The sequence below is a fragment of the Cydia fagiglandana genome, chromosome 25, assembly GCF_963556715.1.
Source record: "Cydia fagiglandana chromosome 25, ilCydFagi1.1, whole genome shotgun sequence".
Classification (NCBI taxonomy): Eukaryota; Metazoa; Arthropoda; class Insecta; order Lepidoptera; family Tortricidae; genus Cydia; species Cydia fagiglandana.
The window spans coordinates 4752755-4769799 of NC_085956.1; the positions used below are offsets into that span (position 1 = coordinate 4752755).

Here is a 17045-nt window from a genome sequence, read left to right on the forward strand (position 1 = left end):
CAATATGACAGTAGGCTGCGAAATAAGTTGATAAGTACTTTTGTGCGATAAAGGTTGACACGTAATTTATCTCTAAATATCATGTTAGAGCGCTAATGGTTTCACTTTGTTAATACCAAACTTGTTTTCACATTATCGTTTAAAATTTCATCGATTATTCGCGAACTTAGTTTTATCGATTATAAGCAATGAGCCTGGCAACATTATTTCCATGTTATCCTTCTAGCAACATCTATGATCTGTCAAACGTTCGCTGACGTAAAATTTTTCCACTACATAAATCTTTGTTTTCACGACGAGAAATCTCAGACGTCCGCAGTTCAAGCCTCAACGGCAGCGCGTACCGCGTGATGTGATAGTGGCTTCCATGTCGGACATGGAGGGCAAAGGCCAGGAGGCCATGACCGAACAGAGGAGACCATTTTTCTATCCCGACAGCAGTAGCGATACCGAGGAGTACAGAAGGGACAACGAAGATAGGAGAAAGAGGTTGTCTAAGAGGAATATACCTCCTATGAGGGCGCGTTTGTCCTCTGCAAGCATGCCTCCGAAGAATCAAGCAAACACGCCGCTTCCGTCGACGTCGTCAGCTCAAGATCCGCCTAGGAATGGAAAGCAGTTATGTGAAGACAGGATAACTTTGGTGGTAGACAATACTAGGTTCGTGGTAGACCCAGCGCAGTTCACAGCGCATCCAAATACGATGCTTGGCAGAATGTTCAGTTCAGGTACGTTTTTTTTTATTATGAGTCAATGGAATCTGCTTGTCATTTTCGGCCCACTTGTTTAGAATCGTGTGAAATTTGACCTACATTAGATGTCCAAACAACATTAATTTATAATTGTGAATTCATTAATCATTATTCTAGTTATTAAATGTATTTGTCAAAATATAATGATGTGTTCGTAAGATACAAAAATACATCATTAGTCATTGCTTTGTGTAAATATCACCTCTCATGCACTTTGAATGGACATCATTTCCTAGTTATAATGTTGGTATTAATCAGACATACAAAGCATAATATTTCCTTAGGGGATCATAGTGCTTTCCCTATTGAACAATGCCTGGGGTCTGCTTTGGTTACCTAACTCCAAGAATTAGGCTTGGTACAGTATCTCTTTTTACATATTTAGTATATTACATATACTTTTAGTTAGCTTCACTGCATGTCTGGTTTAAAAGTTTTATTGATTAGTTTACTTTTACATCCCTCCACATTCAAAATAAGATGACTATGACATATACATCACTGTCCAGTGGCAGATTTGCCCTAAGGCACAGTAGGCCTGGGCCTAGGGCGGCAAGATATTTTATTTATTTATTTATTTATTTATTTAATCTTTATTGCACAAAAGAAAAATCTTATAGTACAAAAGGTGGACTTAATGCCATAAGGCATTCTCTACCAGTCAACCTTAAGGCTATTTTAGACAAATTGTGACAGAAAAGTTGCTGATGGGTCATTCCATCGTTTCGGGTGTTACACTTGAACTCATAAAATAAGGTTTTATTCGATATTGTAACAGGAACTAGGAGGTTATAACTATTGATTCATCTACTACTTTGATAATATTTTCTTTTCCTGTACACACATAATTAAAGTATAAGACCAATAACGAGAGAATCACTAAAAAGTAGCTGTTTCGGGCGTTACGCGAATTGGCCTATACCTTCTGACCATCAGTACCAAAATGCATATTTTAGCGAATTTTGTCAAGTAACCTCCAGTTTTATTTTATGTCAAGTAATAATAGTTAGTATAGTCTACTGAAACACTGAAGTAACACTTAATATCACATTTTGTTTAATTTTAATAAAATAAATTACCTGTTTCGGGTGTTACTCATGGTTCGTTTCGGGTGTTACGAGTACGAAATTAAGACATATTTATACGAAATTATGGCTCATTTTATTGAAACTAGTGTCTTTTTAATAAATTCGATTAAAATCATAAGTAATAAATACTGAATTAGTATTAAATACATTAATCTTAACAATAAAAACTGTTTTTCGAAGATATCATAATTATTTTTCTTTCGATGCGATTTTTTTCGTAAATATTCACTTGATCAAAAAATGGTTGATGGTGACACCTATTCATTTTGAAAGATCTATCCAAAGACACTCCACATCACAGGATTAAAGGAGAAAAAAATTAAAAAATATTTTGTACTGGAGCTACCCTAAAAAATTTTTTTTTGTAATTTTTGTATTACTACTTTGTTGCCATGATTGATTTTTGTATCCATGCCAAATTGCAGCTTTCTAGCACTAACCACCACGAAGAAAAGCCGGGGACGGACAGGCGGACGATCAACACGTTTCGGGTGTTACACAACTTCAAACTTTAAAACATACGACTAAAGCAGACGCTAAAACAATAATTATTACACATTTGAATAGGTTCACATCATAGCCTTTCTTTGGCAAAACAATGTTTGGCTATAGTTAATTACGGGAAAAGTTACACATACTTTTATCTCTTTTTCGTTTTGGGTGTTACTTTGAGACCACAGTCTAGAATACTCTTCTAAAAACCAATTAATCCATGCTTTTTAATATTTTTAAAGACAAATTATAAAATTACGATATTTTACCTGAAATAACTGCGAGAAATTTGTAACAGTTTACAGTTATTTTCTATTAAATAAGTCTTGCCAATATCGCTGTATAAATTTAGTTTTACGCCTATCATTTAAACGTCGCGATCAAGTACATGGAAAACATGTAAAAAATGTTTTTTTTCGGGTATTTCTTCTGACATGAGGGTTTGGTATGTTTTCTATGGAAATAGGTTAGTGTTGACTTCTTAAACCAATTTTCATTTTTGAACCCTTGGTAGCGTTTATTATGGAATGACCCTGATGGTAACAAGAAATAACTCAAAATGTAGTCAATATTATGGCTGCCTTGAAAAGGGGCGGCTACAGGGCCTGGGGCCTAGAGCGGCAAAGACTGCAAATCCGCCACTGTCCCTGTCATTGCATTGTTCGTACCTCAGTACACACTACACATCAAAGGCCTTCGGACCACTGTTACATTTTACACTGTGTCTCTACTGTGACTTATAATACACATCTTACTTTCAGGTCTAGAATTTATGCATCCCAACGAGAGAGGAGAGTATGAAGTGGCTGAAGGCATCTCGGCAACAGTGTTCCGAGCAATTCTCGAGTATTACCGGGGCGGAGCTATCAGGTGCCCGCCGGCGGTGTCCGTTCAGGAGCTGAGAGAGGCCTGCGACTATCTGCTGGTGCCATTTGATGCTGACACTGTTAGATGCCAGGTAAATCGTCGGCCTAAGTCGCAAACCTTGGAACTCCTCCACGGGAGTTACGGGGTTTGCGACTATAAGTATTGTTGTCCAAGGTTTCCTAATTTCCTTGAAATGGAGTTACGAGGTTTTCGACTTAGGCCGACAAAATGTTAAATATTTGCATAATCTCTTCACTTCTGTGATAATGTGAACTGTGAGTTTCATAAAAACAACTTTAATGAAAGTAAAAAGTCAGAAATTCTAAGAGTCTCCTTGGTGCAACTATGAACAGTAATCTTTTTTTTTCTTCCTTGTATGAACAGTCAATAAATAAATAAATAAAAGAATTAATTAATGTGGAATATTACAATATGAATAGTGAAATCACTCTCCTGTAATGTAAAATTACCTACATCTTTATAATTCATAAATAGCATTTGATGGTTTCCAATTTCATAATACTTTATAATATAACAGTAATTATCCCATGGAAATTTAACTGCTAACATTAATAACATTATAGCATAATATACAGTGAAACCTGGTTAAGTGGGACCTGGATAAGTGAGAAACCTCTATAGCTGGGACTCATGGTGCGGTCCCGAAACTTTAGCACTGAATTACCTCTGTTAGTGAGATAAAACGAACCTCTATAACTGAGATTAGTTGTTGTGATTTTATAGTCACATTTACCTCTATAATTGAGACAGAGAGTGTATTTTACCTCTTTTACTGAGACTATATTTATAACATTACATTTTCCTAATTGTTTTTTTAGAATTTTATTTGAATTACCTCTGTATTCGAGATCACGTCAATCTATGACCTCTCTAACTTGGACTTTATTGATCTATTTCCGTATTCTTACTAACTCTTAGTCTATCCACAAATTCCGCATTTGCTTAATTGTATCTTCAACTTCAAGTTTCATTTAGTTACTTTATGTGGTTAAAACTATCGAAACAAAAACTCAAATCTTGATAAGGAACAAGAATAAACAAACTTTCATTTTATAAATTTCTAAGACGCAATGAAGTCCGTATCAAATTTAATTGATTAAATCTATCTTTTGGAAAATCATTCAAAATAAATTCAACGAAATATTTAAACAGACTTAAAAAATATTTAGGGACAAGGATTATTTTACCTAAACATTTAAAGATAGTTACAAAATATCTTATTAACCACCTCTATAACTGAGATATATCCTCTATTCTCACCTCTATTAATGGGACCCTCTGTAAATGAGACAGAAATTTATTTGTACCTGGCTAACTGGGAGCCTGGGTAAGTGGAAAACCTCTTTAAGTGAGACAAATTTGCTCGTCCCTTGAGATCTCACTTATCCAGGTTTCACTGTATCTCTCAATTGCTAGATCTATACATACATTGTCTAATACTAAACTTAAACTCGCTCTTGTAACATTTCCAGAACCTCCGAGGCCTCCTCCACGAGCTATCCAACGAGGGAGCCCGGAGACAGTTCGAGAACTTCCTCGAGAAGCTCATCCTCCCGCTCATGGTGCAGTCAGCCCGGCGCGGCGACCGCGAGTGCCACGCTGTGGTGCTACTAGATGATGATGCAGTGGAATGGGACGAACAGTATCCTCCGCAGATGGGGGATGAATACAGTCAGACCGTGCTGTCAACACCGCTGTATAGGTTCTTCAAGTATATTGAGAACAGGTTAGTCCTCTTTCCATCCTGTTGTTGGAGTGTAGGGCTCGAATCTTTCTTCCACTGATTCCGGTCCTGGGCAGCTTGGGTCTCCTCCCACCCCCAATACACACTCTTGCTCCACAGAACAGCACCAAGTAGATTTAGGGTGGCCAGGGTTTCCGTTTGGCGGGCATCTTCCAGGGCCAGTTTGGATATGTGGGTGTAGGTTAGGAGAACAGGTCAGTATATTATCCTCACACTCATGGTGCAGTCAGCCCGGCGCGGCGACCGCGAGTGCCATGCTGTGGTGCTACTAGATGATGCTCTGGAGTGGGACGAGCAGTATCCTCAGCAGATGGGGGATGAATATAGTCAGACCGTGCTGTCAACACCGCTGTATAGGTTCTTCAAGTATATATATATATTTTTTTTATTTTTTTTTTTATTGTTCAGAACACATACAGTCATACATAAAAATATAGATATAACTTACAAAAAGATATAAGAACAGACCTGGAGGTTCATAATGTAAACATTAAAAGGTACAAAAGCGTTTTGCGAAGAGAAAATAAGTAAAACATAACTGATAATACTACTACCTACTAATTATAGTCATAATTTATTTTATCAAGAGCAGTTTGGATCTCGTATGTTCTTTTAAAGCTGCAAGAGAGTGCATAAATGGATCGATGTCACAGAAATACTCATTATAGTTTTTTGATACTCGTTTGAAAAAAGTATGTCTAGAATAATTAGTTCGTGCGAAACTCACATAAAACAAATTACGAGGACGTAAGGAGCGATGCGGTACATTAAACATAATATTTTGTAGCAAATTTGGACAATTAATTTCATTTTTTAAGATTTTGAAGAAGAAAATTGTGTCTAAGAAGAGTCTTCTATTACAAAGGGAAATCATATTGAAATGTTTGGCTGACTTGGCTGATGATTCCAGAGGAGTACCGGTTCTGTAACAAAGTGCTCTCAAAAAAACATTTTGTATTCTTTCTAGGCGATTAATATGGACATGGTATTGAGGACACCAGATCACAGACCCGAACTCAAGAATACTTCTGACGTAAGAATAAAATAGTATTTTAAGAGTGCAGGGGCGTCTAAAGGGTTTACCCATTCGTAGTATCATACCTAGATTTTTATAGGCTCGGTTACAAATTTTGTCAATATGAATATTGAAATTAAGTTGTGAGTCCATGGTAATACCTAGGTCTCTAATAGAACTAACACGAGTTATATGCTTCCCAGCTATTGAATAGTTAAAGTTGATTACATTTTGTTTACGGGAATACGTTATCACAAAACATTTATCTAAATTTAGGTACAGATAATTATTTGAACAATATTCATAAAAACTGTCAAGGTCTTGTTGTAGACTATGACAATCAGCTTCAGATGATACAGCTTTAAAAATCTTTGTATCGTCAGCGTAAATAAGGTGTTCCGAGTTTCTGAAGCAGGTTGCCATGTCATTGACATATAAAATGAAAAGAAGAGGGCCAAGGTGCGAACCTTGTGGCACCCCTGACGGTACCGGAAGAAAATGGGAAGTGTAACCCTTTAGCGCCACAGCCTGGCTCCGATTTCTTAGATAGGACTTAATCCATCTGAGGAGATCGCCGTGAATACCGAGCTTCTCGAGCTTCATAATTAACTTATATATAACGTATATTGAGAACAGGTCAGTCTTCTTTCCATCCTGTTACTGGAGTGTAGGGCTCCAATCTTTCTTCCACTGACTCCGGTCCTGGGCAGCTTGGGTCTCCTCCCACCCCTAATACACACAGCTCTTGCTCCACAGAACAGCACCAAGTAGATTTAGGGTGACCAGGGTTTCCGTTTCCTGGGCATCTTCCAGGGCCAGTTTGGATATCTGGGTGTAGGTTAAGAGAACAGGTCAGAATATTATCCTACCGCTCATATATTATCCTCCCGCTTAACATTACCATAATCATTATCCTGTCGTCATTAATCATCAATATCATCATCATTCGGCCTCGGCGACTGGGTATGTAGACTGCACGATTGGCTCGAATTCGTGAGTATCACCGTTGAACTAGCACCATTCTTAGTGCCCATAAGTGCTAACATACGGGCGTTCTTAGATATATGTCATGTATTTGAGAGTTTTCCTGACATTTTGTTATATTTATATTGTAAAATTATTGTGACACTGATATTTAAGAGCTAACGGAAGTGGTCATTTCTCCATACAAACGTACTCGACTGTTTCCTCCGTGAGTTTTGATGCTAGAGCAATGATTTTTTCAACACAGATTAATATTGTCAATATCTGTGTCGGACCGTTTTGCTGTTTTTGATATTTTTGTTTTTTTAAGCCCTTCAAAAATGGCCAAAATGGCCTAATTGACTATGCCGCAATGAAAGGGGTAGTATTCAAAACTGATATCAATTAGCCAAAAAGTCAAAACGGTCTAACACAAATAATTTCATATCATTTAGATTTCCAAATTTGGTTACGATTGCTTATGTTTTGGAGGAATAAACTAGACAAGCACAATGCAAACTCTACTCAACACTGAAAACTCGGTGAATGGCTCTAGATACAGGCATTATCAGTTATTTCAACTGCATGCCTGCTTCACAAATAATAATATAATATAATATAAACAGTCGAGTACGATACCTCGATTTTTGAGATTTTTACGCAGGATCTTTCTCCTTGTCCTTAAATCCTTGCCTTTAAAAATAAATGTTAGATTAATTATTTCATAAACGGTAGTTTTATTATTTTATTACGATGTATTCGTACAAATAACGAATCTCAAACAGTTTTATCTCTTACGACACCCGACATTCTTTGAGGCTGTAAGTCGTCATACTAAATGTATGGGAGTGTTTTAACTTAGTATTTTTAATATTTCTGCTTTTATTTAAAAAAGTTATTAATGTAGTTTTACTCATTGGGTAACGCACTTTCGATATCAGTTGGAAATTTTCTGATATCTGTTATATTTACGGAATTATGGCCTGGCCACACTTAACGATTACACCCTGTATAAGAGGAAGCCTGAAAGTTGCACCCATAACGTGCTAGCGTGGTACGGGCATGTGATGCAGAGGGATGAAAGTCATGTGACGAGAAAGGTATTACGAATGAATGTGGAGGGAAGTACGAGGAAAGGAAAACCGAGGAAAAGGTGGATGGACTGTGCGAGAGATGATATGAAACGAACGTAAGTGAATGATGAGATGACGGGTGACAGAGAGGTGTGGAAGAGAAAGACATGCTGCGTCGACCCCAAGTGAATGGGACAAGGGCAAAAAAATGATGATGTGACACTGATATTTAAATTTGTTTCCTTTATTTACAGAGATGTCGCAAAGCAAGTGATGAAGGAGAGAGGGCTCAAGAAGATTCGTCTCGGCGTGGAGGGCTACCCTACTTACAAAGAGAAAGTTCGCAAAAGGTAATGAATTATATATTAAATATGAGTTTTAAAAAAAAAGAACATTTTTAATATGAATTATACGTTAAAATACGTAGTCGTAGTAGTAGTCGTTTACTTTTTTTATTGAATTATTGGCCGATTTTACACAGATCGACTTAGCCCCACAGTAAGCTCAATAAGGCTGTGTTGTGGGTAATAGACGACGATATATATTATAATATACACATATATACAAATACTTATACATAGAAAATATCCATAACTCAGGAACAAATATTTGTGATGAACACAAATAAATGCCCTTACCAGGATTCGAACCCGGGACCTCCTGCTTCGTAGGCAGGGGCACTACCAACTAGGCTAAGACGTTACTTGAAACACCTTGAAGGTTTAATAATTACTAACTGCTCTAACCTCTAGCCGCCCAGAGACCTATAAAAAGGTCTCCTGTTCTATTCTAATTTGAACTTTGTGTTGACAAAATAAAATTTCATTTTGCTTGGCAAGGTTTGACGTATGGTTTTTGCAATATATTGACCCATGTAAAGTGGTAATTTTAGTCGTACGGGGTTAGAAGGTAACAATGGTAACATCAAACAATTTTGTCAAACAAAGAAGTATCCATTCAAAACCTTTATCTACCTATCATCCCAATTCTTAACACATTCAGCGCCAAGAACCCGTCTGTCGGGTACACTGCTCGTAGCGACTACGCGTTTGTTACGGCGAAACCGTGGCTATGCGCTAAGAGCGTAACCCGTAGCACTTAGGGCCACTTGCACCATTCACTAACCCGGGGTTAACCAGTTAAAGCTGGAGTAACCATGGTTACCAGTACAATTTGACACTGGGTTAACGGTTTAAGTAAGTAAATACACTTTATTTCACCACAAAGAAAAATACAATAACAGATTTACAGTGTAAACAATGGTAATGGTGGTTTAACTGGTTAACCCCGGGTTAGTGGGATGGTGCAAGTGGCGCTTAGTGGCAATGAATGGTGCCAGACCCACAGTACATGTCACACTCGCTGCAGGCATTGTTCGGTCAGAACAATTCGGGCTGAATTCCGGCTAAAATTAACGAGTCATCATCATCATCTCAGCCATAAGACGTCCACTGCTGAACATAGGCCTCCTCTTGGATCTCCATACGTGCCGGTTGGAAGCGACCCGCATCCAGCGTCTTCCGGCGACCTTAACAAGGTCGTCCGTCCATCTTGTGGGTGGACGTCCTACGCTGCGCTTGCTAGTCCGTGGTCTCCACTTGAGCAGTAACCCGTTCAAAATTTTAAAACCCTTATATTTTCAGGCCCGGAGGCCGAGCCGAGGTCATATACAACTATGTCCAACGGCCCTTCATCCATATGTCCTGGGAAAAGGAGGAGGCCAAGAGCCGGCACGTGGACTTCCAGTGCTTCAAGTCCAAGAGTGTCACAAACCTGGCCGAGGCCACCGCCGACCCGGTCATGGAGCTGGAGAACCGGGTGCGCGAGCTGGAGGTGGAAGTCCAGGTATGTCACGTGACACGGCCACAGAATAAATAATAGTACTAGGTACAGAAGACTCACTCTCTAACAAAACGCGTCTGTCACGATCAGGCCGCTAGGTGGCGACGGCGCCACGCGCGGCTTATGGGTAATCCCAAAATTGGGGTCGAACGGATGTACTTTTAGCTACTTGTAGCAAAGCAACGAAATCGCGGAGTTAGCCACGCCTGACACGGCTGAGCTTGCTGCGCTCTAATGGGTCTATTGGAGCTCGCAACGCTCCTACCACAGAATAAGTAGTACGTACAGAAAGGACATTTCCTACCAGTGCTTTCAAGTCAAGAGCGTCACCAACCTGGCCGAGGCCACCGCCGACCCGGTCATGGAGCTGGAGAAATGGGTGCGCGAGCTGGAGGTGGAAGTCCAGGTATGTCACGTGACATACCTGACGGCTGACGGGTGACGGCTGAGCTTGCTGCGCTCTAATGGGTCTATTGGAGCTCGCAACGCTCCTACCACAGTATAAGTAGTACGTACAGAAAGGACACTTCCTACCAGTGCTTCAAGTCCAAGAGCGTCACCAACCTGGCCGAGGCCACCGCCGACCCGGTCATGGAGCTGGAGAACCGGGTGCGCGAGCTGGAGGTGGAAGTCCAGGTATGTCACGTGACATACCTGACGGCTGACGGGTGACGGCTGAGCTTGCTGCGCTCTAATGGGTCTATTGGAGCTCGCAACGCTCCCACCACAGAATAAGTAGTACGTAGTTACAGAAAAACTTCCTACCAGTGCTTCAAGTCAGACAGCGTCACCAACCTGGCCGAGACCACCGCCGACCTGGCCATTTTATAATCGTGTATAATTATTTATATATTAACACAAATATGTTTGTTTACAGCCCGAGCCTCCAGCGGAGCCCCCAGCAGAAGAAGAGCCGGCGCAGTGACCCGCTCGTACCGCGCTAGCGCTCCTAGCTAGCTTTTGTTGGCACTACGCCTGACGGTACCGTTATACCACTCTTATATCACGTTGTACCACTATTATACCAACGAGTATCACTCTTATACCACGTTGTAACACTCTTATACTAAGGAGTATCTCTCTTATACCATGGAGACCACTGTATACACTAGTAGGTTGGCTTATCAGAGTAATTTGCTACAGATACTAGAACCGGTGCAGTGGCTCGCTTGTACCGCTCTTAGCTAGCATCTGTTGGCATTATGCCTGACGTTATGTTTACCACTCTTATACCATGTTATACCACTCTTATACAAAGGAGTATCACTCTTATACCACGTTGTAACACTCTTATACTAAGGAGTATCTCTCTTATACCATGGAGACCACTGTATACACTAGTAGGTTGGCTTATCAGAGTCATTTGCTACAGATACTAGAAACGGCGCAGTGACTCGCTTGTACCGCGCTAGCGCTCCTAGCTAGCTTATGTTGGCATTATGCCTGACGGTACCGTTATACCACTCTTATATCACGTTGTACCACTCTTATACCAACGAGTATCACTCTTATATCACGTTGTATCACTCTTATACCAACGAGTATCACTCTTATACCACGTTGTAACACTCTTATACTAAGGAGTATCTCTCTTATACCATGGAGACCACTGTATACACTAGTAGGTTGGCTTATCAGAGTAATTTGCTACAGATACTAGAACCGGCGCAGTGACTCGCTTGTACCGCTCTTAGCTAGCATCTGTTGGCAGTATGCCTGGCGTTATGTTTACCACTCTTATACCATGTTATACCACTCTTATACAAAGGAGTATCACTCTTATACCACGTTGTAACACTCTTATACTAAGGAGTATCTCTCTTATGCCATGGAGATCACTGTATACACTAGTAGGTTGGCTTATCAGAGTCATTTGCTACAGATACTAGAAACGGCGCAGTGACTCGCTTGTACCGCGCTAGCGCTCCTAGCTAGCTTTTGTTGGCATTACGCCTGACAGTACCATTATACCACTCTTATATCACGTTGTACCACTCTCATACCATCGAGTATCACTCTTATACCATGTTATACCAGTCTTATACAAAGGAATATCGTATACCATGACGACCGCCGTGTAAACTACTAGGTTGGTTTATCAGTTCAGCTCAGCTTACAAGTGGGTGAATCAACTTTTTCTTGTCACTAGTTGCCATGGTTACGGTCTCCTGGGTGACTCTTAAAATACTAGTTTTTTCGTATTTAAATGAACCACACTTGAATGTTTTTGGTAGTTATAAGGGACATAATGGGACATCTACTAAGCACGTTTGTAGAACATGGTACAGCAGCTTTTCTAAGAAACTATGCTACTATTGTCTCCTGGCTGATGGGACAGAATAACAACAAGAAATAGTTGATCGACCCAAGTAGACTAGGCACTTTCATAGTAAAACTATGGTTGTAACAATCCTATTAGCTTGTGCTAATTGATTGAGGTAATCGAAGTTAACCCTTAAATGCATGATGTTTTCTTTTTGCCCGAAACTAATATATGTATCACATAATAGTTTGCCGATTCTAGGAAATATAGTAAAAAAAAATATAACTTCGATTTTCACTGCGAAACAGTGTTAGAAGTTGAATTGGCTAAATCATATTTATGTAAATGTCTAATTTTCAGTAATAGATATATGAAAATTTTTACTACCATTAGAAAGGTACACTATTTGTGATATACCTATGATAAAGTTTTTAAATATAAAATAATTACATGCCCCGAATAAACCGTTCAAAATCACATACTAAAAATTATCAACTTGTGGATTTTTCCAAGCTTGCCGACTTTTCGTCTTAAAATGAATGTAATTTTTATAAATTAAAAAAAATGCGTAAATTTGTGCCTTAAATCATCACCCTATTACTTGACGTTTGGTATAAAGGTGCGTTCAAGAACGTAAGCCTTTTTATTTTAAAACTGTGAGCTGTCTAATGGTTTGTAGACATTTGGCAACACTATGCATTTAAGGGTTAAAACTTAAAGTTTTGAGTTTTAAGCCAGCTGTAGTGCATAATTATTTCCCATCGTATTTTCACGGAAACATATGAACGTGTCTTTGTCTTGCTATTTCAGTCAGACTCGCTACAAAGAGTACTGAGGTTGACTGAAATAGCATGACAAATACGAGCGTTTGCGACAAAACACGATGGAAAGCAATTGTGGACTACATCTGTAAATAAATACTAGGACGTGAAAAGTAGTACAAAACGTTGTGGACGCAGTTTTGACGGCTGAAATAGAAGGCGCATTACGATTTACGATGCACGTCTTGTGGTGACTTCGCAAAGTTAGTGATTGAAAACCTAGTTACTGCATAATGGACGCATAACGCCATCTAATTTAGCTGTCAAAACTACGGCTACAATATTTTGCGCTACAAATTCTTCGTATAATTATGCTAAATTGCTAATGCAAATGTATGTAAAGTACTTTAGATAATAAATGTATAATTTATGTAATTGTTACTTAATACATTATACAGGGTGATTTTGTTATCTGTGACCAAACTCTGAGCGGTGAAATACAGTATGTGTCTGACCATGGGGCTTTAATTCCAGGGCTTGATTTTACTCGCTAAACTGAGCTACTTTTACTATGGAACCAACCCTAAAATCGGGGAAAAATTTTCGGCTTTTCCATAGAAAACATCGAAATCTAATCAGCCAAAATGTATGAAAAAGTAAAAAAAAAATTCGGGATTTCGGGGTTGGTGCCATAATAAAAGTAGCTCAGTTTAGCGAGTAGTATCGAGCCCTGGATTTAAAGCCCGATTGTCAGTAACACCCTGTATGTTATACTGAACAACTTATACTAAAGTGCCGAACCCGTAATCGCAAAAAAAATGCTGTCATGCATTTCGGTGAATCTGTGTCTTTTCTATAATAAATAAAAGTCATTTATTTCGGACCATAGAAATCCATAATAGGTTAGTCGAACATATCCTATAGAGAGAACCTATAGTACCTCTTCAATTCGATAAAATTTAAACCATATTCAATTGGAACAGAGTTGCATTTCATTTGTTTCGTTAAATTTTTAAACAATTAAAAATCAACTGTATTCCGTGCACTATAGTTTCAAATTTCAGTGGCCAATTTTGGGTTTTTCATTTGTATGGCTGGACCTTAGGAGGATATACATGCAGTAACTTGTAATTAAGAGTAGGTTAGTACTTAACTTATTTGATATCTACTACATTTCATAAGAAGCTAACGGCGCGATTCGGGTGTATATCTTTACTATTTCGTATCTAGTGAATCTCTAATTCAGTTCCCGAATCGCGCCTTACGGAACGGTGCAGTTTCGACACTTATATAGAACAGCAGTTTTTTTTTTGCGATTTCGGTGTTGGTCCAATAGTAAAAGTTGTTCAGTATGACCTACATATTCACCCCTCAGAGTTTGGTCAGAGACAACAATGTCACCCTGTATAATGTGGTGAAAAGGTTAACTTTTTCTACGTCATATCATTGCATTGGAATAATAAATGCTATTTTGTACAGTCAGCAGCAGAAGTTGCTAAGCGGGCCAGGTGTTCAAAATGATCTTGACGCGACTTTATTGTTAAGAGAATAAGAGCGTGTCAAGGTAATTTTGAACACCTCGCCCGCTTAGCAACTTCTGCTGCTGACTGTGCGCAGATGGTTTACATCTGAATTTCTTATGTTTATTTTTAAAAGAGTCTTCATGCGTTACTCTATTAAAACCTATATACCTTATTTTGTACTGAAACATTACTTTTTATATTGTACATACAGTCGCCATCATTTAAAACGAAGCGGCCAAGATGATCATAAATATCTGAACAAAGCCTCTATTATGAATAGGGCATGAAAACCGGTTTATAATTGTATAAAAAACTGGTTATTAACCGAAATTTCATACAAATAAAAGCCGGGGTACATTCCCTAATTTTAAACGCCTTAAAGTACACGTTCAGATATTATTGAGCACGTTGCCCGCTCCGATATATCTGATAGCAGTAAATCAAGAGGTTTCCAACCCTTTAAGAGGTCCCTTTTGAACTTTGAGGTGAGAAAATGTTTTTTTTCTATAATGGCAAAGCCTAGTGTCAAATATAATGTTAAAAAATGTTCATCATATGTGAGAATTTGAAATCATTCTTAAAATGCATTTTTTTCCGGATCCAAATGGATGATGACCCGGATTCGGACACTATTATTGAATCCAGATTTCACAGTAAAAAAAAAATATTGATTGCATTTTAAGATTGGTTGAATTTGGTTGTACCCAACCTTTGTTAAAAATATATACGTACTTATTTTATAGATCGATCAGCTATAGGGACCGTGCGCGTTGGAGGGTCTGCCATCTTGTGGCTTGAATCGGAAACATATGTGCACATGTACATTGCCAAAGTGCTACCATCTACCGTTCTCGTCGGTACGTTTCCTTGTGCATAGTAGGTTCTGCCATCTTGTGGGCTACATCGGAAGCATTACAAATTTACGCCTCGCGCCAAAAATCTGACGGCTCCTATGCTGCCCCCTATAGTTCATGCACGGGGCCTATAGATGGCGGTCTTGTTTTATTAGCAGTGATCGGACAAATCGCAAAAACCATAAAAAATCATTAATATCTTAAAATAGTACAAGATTTATTATACTCATATTATGTACACAGTATCTTAGTATTAGTATCCAGATTATACTCAAAAAACCGGGCAAGTGCGAGTCGGACTCGCGCACGAAGGGTTCCGTACCATAAAGCAAAAAAAAACCGGAAAAAATGCAAAAAGAAAACGGTCACCCATCCAAGTACTGACCCCGCCCGACGTTGCTTAATTTTGGTCAAAAATCACGTTTGTTGTATGGGAGCCCCACTTAAATCTTTATTTTATTCTGTTTTTAGTATTTGTTGTTATAGCGGCAACAGAAATACGTCATCTGTGAAAATTTCAACTGTCTAGCTATCACGGTTCGTGAGATACAGCCTGGTGACAGACGGACGGACGGACGGACGGACGGACAGCGAAGTCTTAGTAATAGGGTCCCGTTTTACCTTTTGGGTACGGAACCCTAAAAACTGCAGTCCAAAATTGTAAAAAAAAATTGTATCATGTTCCATACAATGTTTATTTTTGCGATAAATTGTCCGAACTCTGTTTATTAGGTTTATTAGTCGGTATTTCTAAAGGCGTGTATCCATATTGCGCGGCAAACTATTGAACATTGGCTCGCGAGGCAGCCGCGCGCAATGGATACCGGGTTGGCTCGCGAGCCAACTAGATCAGTACGGTTACCATCAGTTTGTCACTGACATAAACGCCGTCGAGAACGTAATTTACTGTTTATACATCCCGTTTGCACTAATATGTGAGTGCGAGCGAGATGTATAGAAAGTAAATTACGTTCTCGACGGCGTTTATGTCAGTGACAAACTGATGGTAACCGTACAGATCGCGTTGGTTCGCGCAATGTTCGATAGTTTGCCGCGCAATATGGAGACATGCCTTAACAATATTTTGATGTACATATGTATTTAGTTATACATTAACGGCTTTCGCCCCGTGGCTTGTGTATACCAGATCTATTCCAATAAACTGTGTTCTATTTTATAATAAAGGATCTTGTAAATATGTTTTTTTATTTCCCTCCCATTACCGTTTTTTTTTCCTTTTTTTTAGAGCCTATATTGTGTCCCACTGCTGGGCAAAGGCCATCCCCCTTGACATCCAATCTTCCGATCCTTCCGATTCCGATCCGACTTAGTGCAGCATCCGTCCAGTTGCTGAGAAATGCGTCCAGTGCCCTGTTTATCAAAAGCTTTTTTTGATAGCTTTTGTTAATAAAAAATAAGTTCAAAAACTAAAACCCGACTACTGCAAATCGCGCTCTAAAAAGTATGAAACAAGATAGAATTCTTATCTAAAATTATCAAGCAGGAAATATTATAAATGTTACCATTTTTTTTATATAAAAATACAACGTAATATAATTTACTGATTTTTATATATTTACAGAGATTCAGAGGATCGCCGTGGTCGTATGCCACGATTACCCAACAAACAATTAAGCGACACTTAGCACTTATTTTATCACCTAAAGACATAAAACGGCTGTAGAATAGCTACATATTCTAAGCTTACAGGCTCTGGTGCAAGGCCTGTTCACTTCCTAAGAAAGTTATGTCCCCAAATAATTGCGCATGTGTGCGCCTTAAGTTTC

General features: G+C 38.9%; 1 protein-coding gene across 1 annotated transcript; it reads left to right on the top strand.

The window, feature by feature from the left end:
- Positions 1-235: 235 nt before the first annotated feature.
- On the top strand, positions 236-10299 carry LOC134676812 (BTB/POZ domain-containing protein 10). The gene is made up of 6 exons (XM_063535193.1): positions 236-728; positions 3094-3290; positions 4693-4946; positions 8270-8365; positions 9659-9860; positions 10165-10299. The coding sequence occupies exons 1-6, from the start codon at positions 368-370 to the stop codon at positions 10297-10299; spliced, it is 1245 nt and encodes a 414-aa protein (XP_063391263.1). The 5' UTR covers positions 236-367.
- The last annotated feature ends 6746 nt before the right edge of the window (positions 10300-17045 follow it).